Source organism: Pteropus alecto, unplaced genomic scaffold (assembly GCF_000325575.1).
Source record: "Pteropus alecto unplaced genomic scaffold, ASM32557v1 scaffold101, whole genome shotgun sequence".
Classification (NCBI taxonomy): domain Eukaryota; kingdom Metazoa; phylum Chordata; class Mammalia; order Chiroptera; family Pteropodidae; genus Pteropus; species Pteropus alecto.
The window spans coordinates 17,884,618-17,897,156 of NW_006432945.1; the positions used below are offsets into that span (position 1 = coordinate 17,884,618).

Here is a 12,539-nt window from a genome sequence, read left to right on the forward strand (position 1 = left end):
CTGCTGCCCCGCGCCGCGCCGCGCCGGCCGGCGGCAGGATGGGCTGCATCCAGAGCATCACCTGCAAGGCGCGGATCCGGCGCGAGAACATCGTGGTGTACGATGTGTGCGCCACCATCGACCAGTGCCCCACGCGCATCGAGGAGACCTCGCCCATCGTCCTGCGCTACAAGACCCCCTACTTCAAAGCCTCGGCCCGCGTGGTCATGCCCCCCATCCCCCGCCACGAGATCTGGGTGGTGGGCTGGATCCAGGCGTGCAACCAGATGGAGTTCTTCAACACGTACAGCGACCTGGGCATGTAAGCGACCGGCCGCGCGGGGCCCGAGCGGGTCCCTGGCCCCCGCGTCTGCTCCCCACCGAGACCCTCCTCCCCCGCTCCTCCGCTCTCCCCATCCTGCCTCCCAACCTCCCTCCGCCTCCGCTTCACCTCCCCCACTCCCTGCGCTTTTGTTTCGGTGACAGGGCGGGCGTAGGGAGGCTCCTCGCGAAGCATTTTCTCGTGGTTTGCGTCTGACTCCGGCGGAACGCGAGGAGCACAGGGCGGGGCGGGAAGAACGCGGCGGGGAGGGTTCGAGAGCCCCGGGAGGTGGTGGCTGGCGAGTGCCCTGGGAGTTTCGGGGCGTCGTCTGTGCTTTTGGGGGCTTCCCGGGAAGAGTTTGGGGGGACCTGTGGCGAGGAGCCGAGTGGAGTGCGGGGGCGCATGGGCTGTGCCGCGCGTCCTTTGGAGAAAGCGGAGCGGGTGGTTCTGCCCAGGTTCCGTGGACTCTTGAATTGGAGCTCTTGTCCCCCAGGCCAGGAAGCCTGGGGGCGTTTTCCTCAGGAACCGCAAACCCTGCAGAGCCGCCCGCCTGGCTCGGCGCCCTCGGCCGGGTTCTGCGCCGTGGGAGCGGGAGGCACCCGGCGCGTCCCGGCCGAGCAGGGCTGGTGGCCTGTGCGCGCAGCTCCGGCCGGCGCGGCGCACTGCGCGTCATGTGCCCCAGGAAAGCGTGGGTCTCTTGTCGGTCTCAGGTCTTTACTAAGTCCAGAACTTTTCTAATGGCGGCGCTGGGAGGAATTCCCCTGGCGGCCGAACCCAGTCTGCGAGCTGGGGGCTCTCCAACTTCTTAGAGCAGCGCCGCTCGGTGCGCGCGGGGCGCGGCCGCCGCGGTGGAGACCCAGCCTCGCCGCGGCCAGAGTCGCTGGGGCGACAGCCTGCCCGGAACCGCAGGCCGGGGCTGCCGCCTCCAGGACGCTTTTATTTACTGAATTTTCATAACTTCCTGCCAGCTTCCTTTCCTAAGTAGACTCTGAGCTGATGCCACCACAGTGGCTGGAAGGTTACGGGCCTGCATCCTACCGGCTGTTGCAATGTAGGTCTAGAGTGCCCTAATGAGCCCACAGCTGATAGGGAACCCCTGTTCTGGAAAGTCAGCCTGGGTTCATTTATTAACCTAAAACTCTAGAACTCTCAAGGTTCACCTCGTGAATACGGCATCGTGAAAGGTCACACGTCTCCTTAGGGGCAGTGCACAGGCTTTTTACTGCACTCGGGGAGTATGTAAGTTCACACGAGTCACAGGTGCTAAAGGGATGCTGACCCGTCGCTGTGTTTCCTCCCTCCACCACCCAGAGTTGGAACCGAAGCGCGGAAGCTCGGCGCTGGGGAAGCTGGCTCCTAGGGAAGGCGCCCGTGAGCCCAGCTCCCTCTGTGCCTCCACGCGCTGTGTCCTTGTCTTTCCGGAAGGCAGCTGGATGTGAAAAATGGGGGAGGTGTTATTTTGGGTGAATCACATCATTTAAAAACAGACACACCCTCAAAAGAATGGTTCTGTCTGAACACACGTGTCTCTTAAAGCTGTCGTTTTAGAAACCTGTTATTTGTAGCCAAGTTGGAAGGGCCCAGAAAGGGCAAGGCCACCCTCCCTCTGTCTCCCTGGCCTGGCCTGGCAGCTTGGGGCCCCTATAGAGGAAGCCAGAGGGGACTGAACAGGAACAGCCTCGCTTTCCTCAAGGCCTCGCATCTCTTGTAAATAAGCAAATTAAAAACAAACACGTAAATAATTCTTTCCATAAAGGAAAATGCGCCCCATCTCCGGCGAAGCTCAGGCGCGATGCAAACAGACGCGGGCGTTAGTTGGGTGTCCTTGAGTGTCTGGGAGGCTGCGTCCACACTGGAACCACCTTCAGCGGATGTGGGCCAGTGCCGGCTCTGAGGCTGCCTGCCGTGCTGAGTCCTCGCCTGTGGGATTTGGGGAAAAGTTCTGCTTTTAAACTGCCGCTTTCAGTACTTTAAGATTCTTGGTTTTCACGTTGTCAGTGCAGGGGAGCAAAAATATTCCCTGAGAAATCGTAAAGCGTGTTATCATAGATCTGTGTCGAGTCTGCCTGTCTCTTCGTGGCTGCAGTGCTTGCTATGTCTTTAAGGCCACTTCGGAGCCGAGATTTGATTGAACCAATTTCCACAAAATGCTGATGCCCCGAACACTTTGCCAGCGTAAACTTTTCAACAGAAGCCCATGTCGCGTGAAAGTTGCTGCAGTCTTTGGGGAATCATGTCCACTTCGGCCAGCACCTTGAGAGGAAAAAACACCGCAGGCTGGTTTTTCACCTGTGCAATGTGCTTATCACCAGAAGCACGACAGGGCTGGGTGGTTTAGTTGAGACAACTGTCTTTTCAACATTTTAAAAGGGGCAATGCCAGAGGAATTCCACAATTCAAAATGGCAAGAAAACTCTATCACGGGCTTAACCGAAGGAACACGTGAACTTTTGTGGTTTAAATTTTCAGCATTTCCAGGAAGGGCAGGCTTCAGCAGCCACTGACATAGATGACGATCGTGAAGGTCAGAGCGGAGCCTGCGCTTACATCAGGTGACTCGGAACTTCCTGAATCAGTGGAAAGCAGGCTGGCGAGTGCTTGCGACACCATTTCATCTCTCCGCCGGCCCCGTGAGCACGCCAGTGCCGCCCCCCGAGCCTGCTGCTGCCACTCTGCACCCTTTGGGGAGGGAGGCACAGCTTTTCTCCATCGACCTGTCAGTAAACACATATTTACCAAGCGCCTCCGATGTACAGCGTCCCGCAAAGAGAAGGAGAGAATAAGCGGGCGGCTTCTCTGTTCCCCAGCGTAGGTGACCTGGGCACCTGCAGAGAGGGCCAGTGCTCCCAAGAGTGGCCGGGGCACCGGGCGGGGTTTTCTAGAGGTGTAAGGACTGGGCTGGACTTGAGGGATGGACAGGGTTCAGCTCTGCAGCGAGGAGGAGGGACTGATTCTGAAGGGGAAGCAGCTCGCGCACGGAGGTCGGGAAGTATCCGGTGTTTTCAGGGGGCTAAGTCGGCTGGAGTGGGCTTTCCGGTGGGAGAACGGGGAGCTGGGGTCTGCCGGGGAGCCCCAGGGCGGTGGGATCCGGAAGAGACGAGGTCGAGGCCGGAATCCGGAGGCTGTCGGGCTTCAGGCGTGCAGGAGCCTCCGGCAGAGGTGTGAGGCCTTCGTGACGGAACAGTTTGGGGTGCTGGGGTCCACCACCCAGGAGGTTTCCCGAGTGAGGTCTGAACAAGAAGTGGGGGTCACGTGTGAAGGGTGGAGGTGGTGAGGCTGAGAGCCGGCGGTAGCTGAAGGCCCATCCCCTCTCCGTCCGTGCACCTCGTCCCCTGGGCCGTGAGGGCATTTGGGCCGCCCTGGGCTGATGGTGTGGAGGCCATCTCAACTGCCGATGGGGGACCTTGGCCCCGTGAAACTTTAGGAGGTCACAGCTCACTTCCTTCCTCAGCTCCCGCCCGTCTCTCTGTCCCCACTTCAGAGCCAGCGTCGCTGGGGGTCTGAGTACCCGCCCACCTCTGTTGCCCGGCCAGCTCAGTCCAGGCTGGCTTCTGATCGTCCCAGAGCTGTTCCTGCTCAGTCCGTCTGTGATTTCCACGTTGCCAAAGCCAGCCGACACCCTAGAGAGATGCTCCCCTTTTCAGCAGCATCCCACGTGGTGGGATGGCTTCCTCCGTCTTGAATCGCTCCCCTCTTGGCTTTCATGCTGCTTTGCTAGCTGTTCCTCTGTCCCATCGTACCCCCCCAAAAGGCCACCAGGACACTTCTCATTCTTCATCCTCCCTGGGTAATGTCATCCATCCCAGTGGCAGCTGGTGCTCTCCGTGATGGGCAGCCACCTGCAGTTTGGGCGTCTGTGCGTCTGTGTGCGTGTGTGTACCCCATATTCAGCCCGCCCAGAACCCTTGATCAGCACTGCACCTCCACCGTTCTCCCCCCTTCTTAGTAAATAACACCTCCAGGTCCCGAGTTGAAACATCTCGTGTCCTTGACATTTCCCCACGCCTCCGGTCCACCCTCGCATCGCCCGACCCCATCTCCAGGTCAGCTCTGTAACCCCCCACCCCGGCACTCTGCGCTGCTCCTTCCATCTAGGGACGTGTCACCTGCTCTAACGGAGGCTCTCTACCCGAGCTTGCCCCACACACACACACACCAGGCTCTTTCTTCCCCAAGCAATAGCCAGAGTGACGCTTTAAAGATATAAATGCGGCCAGTTTCCTGTTACATCCTTCGGCGGCTTCCCTTCCCGTTGTACAATTACTTACAATTGGACCATCTCTTGCTGCTCTCGGAATCTCAGTTCCTCCGAAGGAACCGGCGTCGTCCCAGCTCGTAAGCTGTGCCATGTGCCGCTCTCTGTCTGCAGTGCTCTCGTCCACCGTTTTCTAGCAAATTCTGACACCTCTTTCGAGTCTCAACTGCGGCTCCTCGGAGCAGCCACCCCTGGCTTCACAGTTCAAATTAGGGTCCCCTGTTCTCTTTGATCACACCGTTCCTGTGCTCGTTCCAGTTGCTGAGAAGATAATTGTGTGCGTGTGTAACGTCTGACTCACCTGCTGGACCGTGGGCTCCGTGAGGCAGACACTCCCTCCGTTTCTGCTCGGTGACCCAGCGGTGCCCGGCCCCCAGCACATGTTCAGTAAGCAGCTGGCAGAAATAAATAAATGAGCCGTTTTTCTGACCTCGGATAGTCTTTCCTCTTCTCCAAATCACATTTCTCTTCAAAACTAGCTTTCTGCACTGCCCTCGGGCTGACCTGCGACGCGCTCGAACTCTGCGAGCTCCAAGCGCCGCTTAGCACGCGAGCAGTGTGACCCGCCGTGCGTTGTCATCGGCGCCACCCGCCTGCCTCTGCCACGTCCTCTGTCCCTGCGGTGTTCTGTGCACCAGGAGTGGCGTGCAGCAGACACCGAGGCCTCGCTGTCACAGCCACTGCTATACAGTGGCACTCAGTGTCTGCCCAAGAGACGTGACATGGAAAGCTTGCCATAGCACTGTTCCGCCTGCATCGCTGACCCGTGGCCGGAACCCCAGGACTTGGGGCCACGAGGCTCCATCTGGGAGAGTTGTCCCCAAACTAAGGCTCCCCTTGCTCCCAGCTGCCAGCACGTGTGGTGTGGCATTAAGTGTGTCCCTTACTGGTCACGGAGATGCCACCTTCAGACAGTTTGCTCTTGAGGCCCAGCTCAGCCCATCTGTCCGGGGAGGCTGGTCACTGTCCGGGCCACTCGTGCCAACCCCTGCCCCCATGCCCATTCCATCCCCGGCCAGGGGCTCATGGTCCAGAAGTAGCTAGAGCTGCCCCTGACCAGAACCCCTGGAGACCCCGCTCTACAGCAGCTGATGGGGAAGCAGGATCCTGGCCCCCAGGAAGTCCGGCTCGCCCTTGAAGGGGTACCGGCCTGACCCTGCCTCTAATCCTCTCCACATCCCTGAGCCTGGAGGATTAGAGGGTCCTATCAGGACGCATTAAGCTCCTGAGATGAAGTGTAACTTCAGCCTGAGAGGGAGGGGGTGGGGCGGGGCGGGAGGAACAGGGCAGGACAACCCTGGAGAGAGTTAAAGGGAGAAATCAATAGGGAGTTAGAACCGGGCTGGGCCGGGCAGCCTGAGCGTGACCGTGTGGCTGTGCGCCGCGCCGGTAGGGCCTGATCTGGAAAGCAGGCAGAGAGCGGGGACAGTGGGAACCACACGTGTCTGTGACCTTCCCTGTGGCGGCAGAGGCCAGCGCTGGGGCCAGGTGTGCAGATGCTTTAGTGCCTGAGGAAGGAAGAAGGCCGGCATCCGGGCGAGGGGTCCAGAGCCTGGCGCGGCCGTGCCTGCCTCGCTCGTTGGTGTGGCGCTCGATCCCGTCTGACCCTCCCTGTGGCCCTGCAAGCCAGCTGCCGTTGTAATGTCATCCTACTGGTGGAGAAACTGAGGCTCGGGAAGCTCGGGTTTCTTGCCCGAGGCCACACGTCTAGTCATGCCTCTGACCTCATGTCCTGCCGGCCTGGACACCGGCTGCCACAGCTTGGCCCAGCCGTGGTGGGGACAGGCCGGCACCTGTCCGCGTCAGGAGCACAGGAGCCAGCGGCGATGGCTGCTGTGGCCACAGGCCTCACTCCTGCCTCTGAGGAGCTCAGGTTGTGCAAAGGCCACGTGGGGGACTGTGCAGCTCCCTCCAGGGAATTGTCCCAGATGACTCGGAGCCACCGCTGCTGTGCGTGAATGCTAAACAGGCCATAGGAGGTGGCTGCAACTTACTGAAGGGCTGTGACGAGAAGCAACGTGCAGTCTGCAGTCACAGAGCAGTCTGGCGAGCACTCGGGGTCCCCAGGGGGGTTGGGAGCCCGCATGCCCACAGAGACACCCACAGCACGGGGTGCTCCCCACAAAGGCAGAGCCCTGGGCGGGCACCCTGTTCTCGCGAGTCCACGTCGGTGAGGTGTTTGGGTTGGGTTGTGATGAGTTTCAGTGAGTGGGGACGTGAGCGTGCGGTGTCGGACTGGTCAGCCACCTCGAGGAATGCCTCGCGAGTCGGGGAAGGAAGGGGAGGGGAATGAGGTGGCGCTGAGCATCTGCGAGCCGGGGGCTTCCGCACGTGGCCTCGCGGGTGGCCCACCAGTGAGGGAAGGCCCACGTGGCAAGGTCGGGGAGGGTGCTCTCAGCTCTCAGGACCCCACGCTGGCCATCTGGGTGTGCGTCCTCCAGGAGCTGCCCCGTGGGCACACGTTGACCATGGGGGGCGTGCTGGGCCCCAGCAAACAGTCACCCGGACTGCTAGGTGCCAGCTTGGGTCTGCTTATCCCTCAGTTGCCATTTGGAGCCCTTAGGAGGAGAAAGGGGACATCCTGCTGGAGGGGGAGGGGACAATACCAGGGGACAATCTCACACTATTACGCCTTTCCGCAAGGCCCCTGAGGCCACCACGTTAGCCTGTGGCCCCCGCTTCCTCAGGGTCTGGGACACGGGGCAGCTGGAACTGCTCACTGGCTCCCCGACGCAGGCCCGAGGCAGAAGGCCCGGTGCGAGTGCCAGGTGCGAGGCCTTTGACAGTCAGCGTCTGGCTCACGTGAGTGTGAGTCGACAGTGCGCGCCGTCTCCTTCACTGGGGTCAGGACCCCGGTGAGATGAAACTGTGAGAGGGCTCCCCAAACTGTAGTGCACTGTGCACCTGCCGTCTTCACTGTCGTAGAGCGTGGCAGCTTCCGGGAGACAGCGTGGCTGTGTCCCCGGCACAGAAGCTCCAGACCCACGGAGGGGTCCCCGAGCCATCAGCCGCCACTGTCCCCAGCCCTACTCTGAGCCAGAGCGAAGGAAAAGGCTGGGGGATGGTGGTGGCTCCTCGCCCCGCCCAGAAGTCAAAGGAGAGCATGTGAACTGTGCCGTGTGTGCTCAGGAAGATGTGGCTTTTCTAGCCTGCGTGGGCCGGCGAGGCCAACACCGGAAGTAACTTGGGTCCAAAACTATTTTCAGTGTGTTCTTTTCGGTGTATTTTCAGTACACTTTTCATATGTTTTCACAATTTTGTCTGTGTAAGCGGAGCTCACATAACTAACCTCACGATAACCACGAAACCTATTGAGGGCAACAGTTTCTCTCATTTCAGGTTTAATGGTGTGCTCAACGTCACTCCGGCAGGCACAGGTGGCATTGGACCCGTGCCCGGGCCCTCCACCTCCGGCCCTCGTGCCCTCTGGTGCCAAGTGCATGTCCGCCAGCTGGGACAGGAGCCACGCACGCTGAGGGCTCTGGGTCGGTCAGCTCAGGAACACTGGGGGGCACCACCGGTGGCCTCTGAAGATGACAGAGGGTAGGTAGGGACATCTAAACGTATCTGGAGCAGAAGCAAAGAGAAGTTTCAGGCTGTCAGATTGGAACAAAATAAACAAGGGCGTGTGCCTTCTAGCGGTACCTCAGTGGAGTAGCTGCGACAGTGGCCTCGGAAGGCCTCTGGCCGGCCCGCCTCTCGGAGCCTGACTTTCCCAAGCCGGCTTGAGGGCCTGTGTCAGGCCGGGAGCTCCAAGGCCGTGGACGTCTGGCTAGTGGGAAGCAGTGATCACATCCTGTCAGCAAGCTGTGCAGCGTCCTGAGGGGCCAGCAGGCCGGGAGGGGCAGCAGGGCCGGGCTTCGGCAAGGCTGGGAGCCGCAGGGAACGGGCTTGGGGTGGGGGCGGGGAATCGGCCCCCAGGACGCGTGGGAGGGAGAGGCTGGCCGGGCGTGGACGCTGCAGGACGTTGCCTTCTCATTCGCCCGGCTCCTGACAGCCACCAGCTGAGCCTCCATTCCAGGGAGCAGCCTCGGCCCCTGAGCCTGGGGACCCCAGCTCGAGACCGGACTCTTCCGAGTGACCCAAAGATGAGAGAGTCTGTTTCTGACTTCTGTGAACAACCTTCACATTTTCTAGGAGAGATGAGAGCATGCGCCGAAGCACGAAACCCAAACTCCCGTGGAAGATGTCCTCTCGGCCGTCACGGCCATCACAGCCGGGTCCTGACTCCTGCCGGGACAGGCGCGTGCTCTAGGAAATCGGCAGGTGTTTGCTTATCGTCTGTCTGCCCCTGAGGCCACGAGCAACTCACTCAGTGACAGTCACAGAGCCCCTTGCTGAACTCGAATCTCGTGCTGACTGCCGCACGTGCACTGTCTGAGATTCCTGCCGTTTCTGTCCCCGTGCTGGAGAGGCTGGGCACCTAGCACGGCGACTGCCTGGCTGATGAGTGACAGAGCCAGGATGAGAAAGCAGAATTCCAGGGACTCCTGAGGCGCTCCTGGCTCGTTAAGGGTTGGAAGAATGAGCGACCGAGTGAATGAATGAATAGGGAGTGTTCTGCGTGTCCCCAAGTGCGTGCTTTTGTCCTCGAAGAAACAAAGGGTGTGAGTCAAATCAGGAAGAGCCACCTCCCTGCCGGGTGGCTCAGCTGGCCAGGACATGATGTCACGGAGACTGGGGTCTTGGGGTCAGACCCAAGGGACCGTCCCAGAGCCCGGGTCAGCACCCCTTCCCCTTCCGGCCGCCCCTGGAATCGAGCGCAGGGAAACAGCCGGAAATGCAGCTGGCGGGCGAGCAGACGCCCCCCTGAATCGGGGTGTGGTGCAGGAGGTCACCGAGCCCAGCTGCTCACCTTGCAGACGGGGACACTGACGCCCAGAGCGGGCAGCGCGTAGCCGGTGGCAGGTAGGAGCAGGACTCGGACCCGGGCCCCTCCGGCTCCATGGCCGTTTCTCACCACTGGCTGCGCCGGCCACACCGGGCCCGATGGGAGCAGGCAGCCCGCTCGTGGGCCCCCTGGTCAGGAAAGCAGCAGTCGGGGGTCCCCACCTCCTGCTTTTTCATCCCCGCCCTGTTTGCTGAGGGTCCAAGCCTGTGGGCAGAGATGGCCACCTGCCCGAGAGGGAGCAACGCCGGGCGCAGCCTCTGGTCACCCCAGGCGCGTTGGCATGGTCGCCGGGAGCGGGGGGACCAGCCTCATCCCCGGGCCCGTGGGCCCGCAAGCAGGCGAGGAGAGGGTCTCCCCAGAACCGCCCAACACCGGTAGCAGGAAACCGGAGGGCTTGACAGCTTGCGGGAGGCGGGTGCGCAGAGAAGCGGGGGCTTGGTCTGGGTCCCCAACGCCCTCCCGGCCCAGATGCTGGTGCTGCACGTGGGCTCCCTGGACCCCTGCCCTCAGACAGGAAGGGGAGCTTGGGGCCCCTGGCAGCCCCAGTAGAAACAGGATCCAAGTGGTGTCAAAGATGACAGATTGTGAGGGAACCAGGGGCCCTCCCGACAGCAGGGCTCCGCTGGGAGGCCCCGTGGGACGGAACAGATGGGGGACGCCTGGGAGGGGCACCGAGCAGCCTGGAGACTGTTTCTGTTGTCGTTTCGGTTGGGTTTTTCTCTCTTTTTTTTTTTTAATTTTATTTTTGTGAACTTGAGGCATTGTAGCAGAGGGGCGTGACCTCACGGGGCTGTCTGCCTCTCTGGAGAGGGAGGGGCGGTGAGGAGGGCACTGGCTCTGTCCTTGCTGGACCTGGGGGAGGGGTCACAACAAAAGCTAAATGGCATGCTGAGGTCCTCAAAGGATCGAGTTTATTTTTAAAACAAGACCGTGTCTTAGTAACAGTTCAGTGACATGGATTTAATTTTTTATGGAAACATATTATTTTCCTGAGAGACACACCCATAATGGGATGACGGTCCACAGGACTGACCCAGCCTAACAGACACTGTGCTGGGAGAGAAGTGTCCGAGCCACCCAGGTGACAGGGCGAGTTGTCCCCTTTCTCGTGAATGTTTCCGGGCCCCTCAGAGATCTGAGCTGCGTCTCACCTCCCTGACTGTCAGGCGAGTCCCCTCCCGGCCCAGACTTCATCCGCTATTGACTTAACAGCCCAGTGCTAGCCTGAGATGCTGGGTGTTTTACACAAATCATATCTCGTGTAAAACTCACTTAAATTCACATGACCCCTGTCTTGCTGAGGAAACCCAGGCTTTTAAAAGATCCTGTAACTTGCCCAAACTCACAGTGCGGGAATCAGAATTTAAATCCGGGTTCAAAGAACTCTACATCCGCTTCTGACCGCTGCCACTGGCCATCGTTGTCCATACGTCATCGCTTCCCCTAAGATGACGGCCTCAGAGGCCCGCAGGGCTGGGAGGCCTGGGAGCAGCAAATAACGTGAACATCTGACAAAGAAACGGTTCCAGACGTTTTGCTGAGCTGTGCGTCTATCAAAGGTGTGTCCACGTTTACCTGTCACGAGCTCGGAAAACACACGTTTTTATGAAACTTATCAAAAGACTCGGGTCCTCCGTGTCAGCAGCCCGCCGGACCCCTGCGTCGCGCGCTCATCTGCGGCTCTCAGTGGGCGGGCCGCAGAGCCAGACACTCGCCGGGCCTCGGTGCTGGGCGCGGCGCCGGCCCACGCGGGCTCGGTGGTCAGGGAGGCCCAGCCAGCGGAGGGCGCGCCGTGGACGCGTAAAACCAGGCTTCCGCGGCCAGAGGCGTGCCAGCTCCTGACGCGTCCCTGTGGGTTCCCCGTCACCAGCTCGTCCCGGGGACTCCGTTCCCAGGGGACGCCTGGCCGGGGCGGGCAGCTGCCAGCAGAGGGTGTCCCGCGCCGCCTGCTCCCTGACCGCCGCCGGGTGTCATCCCGGCTTTGCGCCTGCTCTTTCGCCACAGTGTCCCGGTCAGAGGTGGCAGCTGTCACCTTCGACAGTCCGAAGCCTCTCGTGGCCGTTGTCACCGTGCACAGTCAGCCCTTCCTGCCCTGGTGGTGGGCCCTGTGTCTATCGCTGTGTCTCCTGAGCTGTACCCCTGGCCCCTCTCACAGGGCGAGGTCCCCTCTGACCCCCTAGCTCTGTCCTCTCCTGGAGCCCAGGCAGCCGAGGGCCAGACCCAGAGCTCAAAGCCCTGGGTTTGGGTTAGTTGCTCAGGATTTCTAGGAAGCTGACAGCCTCGTGTGTGTGCTTGGTGGCCGGGAGGAGGCCGGCAAGGAGATTGGACGTCGTCATCACAAAGGCGCAGACAGCCCGGGCAGGGCGTACTGAGGAAGGCCGAGGGCCTGAAGCTTCTGGAAAGGAAGTCGGGACAGCTCGGGCCTTACGAGCCCAGCTGAAATGAACTTGAGCTGGGGGACCATTTGCCTTTGCCCTATGTCCGGGACACGGCCCCTGAGACTCGCGCTCCACACTTTGTCCACCTCGCCACCCAGTTGGCCTTCTGGGCTCTGAATGTGAGCGCGGGCTCACTGTGGTGCCCCTGACCCCCTAATCAGTAAGTTTAACTCAGGTAGAAGAAGTGGCTGAGACAGGACCCTAAGTAAATATGAAGCTCCGTGGTCCCAGGTACCGTAAAACCCTGTGTGGACAAGGCAGGAATTGGCCCTTGGGGTCAAAAGCCTCTTCAACGAAGTGGCTGTAGCGGTGACTCTGAGACTTCAGTCCGCTGAACCAAAGGCCGGAAGCATCGCCCTGAATTGTACTCGGAAGATTCTGGAGCGTCCGAGCCATGTCAGTAGCCACGCTTCCCCTTGGCGATAGACGCTTACAGAGTGCTCTTGCTCGTGGCATTTCTTTGGCTCCTCGCAGGAGCTATGAGAGGAAGGGAGACGCATCTCTCCTCTCGTATGTGAGGGACCGAGGCTCAGATGCTCTGTGGCTGGTCCAAACCAGAGGCGCGGACGTGAAGATGCATCTTCCGACTCGGTCTCCGCTCGCTGCCCCCTTCCCGTCCTGCCAGCCTTCCGGGTCCTGCGTGCGGCCATCAGC

General features: G+C 60.7%; 1 protein-coding gene across 1 annotated transcript; it reads left to right on the plus strand.

Annotated features, from left to right (window-relative positions):
- Positions 1 to 38: 38 nt before the first annotated feature.
- FAM78B (family with sequence similarity 78 member B) lies at positions 39 to 305 on the plus strand. Its single transcript, XM_025044012.1, has one exon. It carries the CDS (start codon positions 39 to 41, stop codon positions 303 to 305), a length of 267 nt encoding a protein of 88 aa, XP_024899780.1.
- The last annotated feature ends 12,234 nt before the right edge of the window (positions 306 to 12,539 follow it).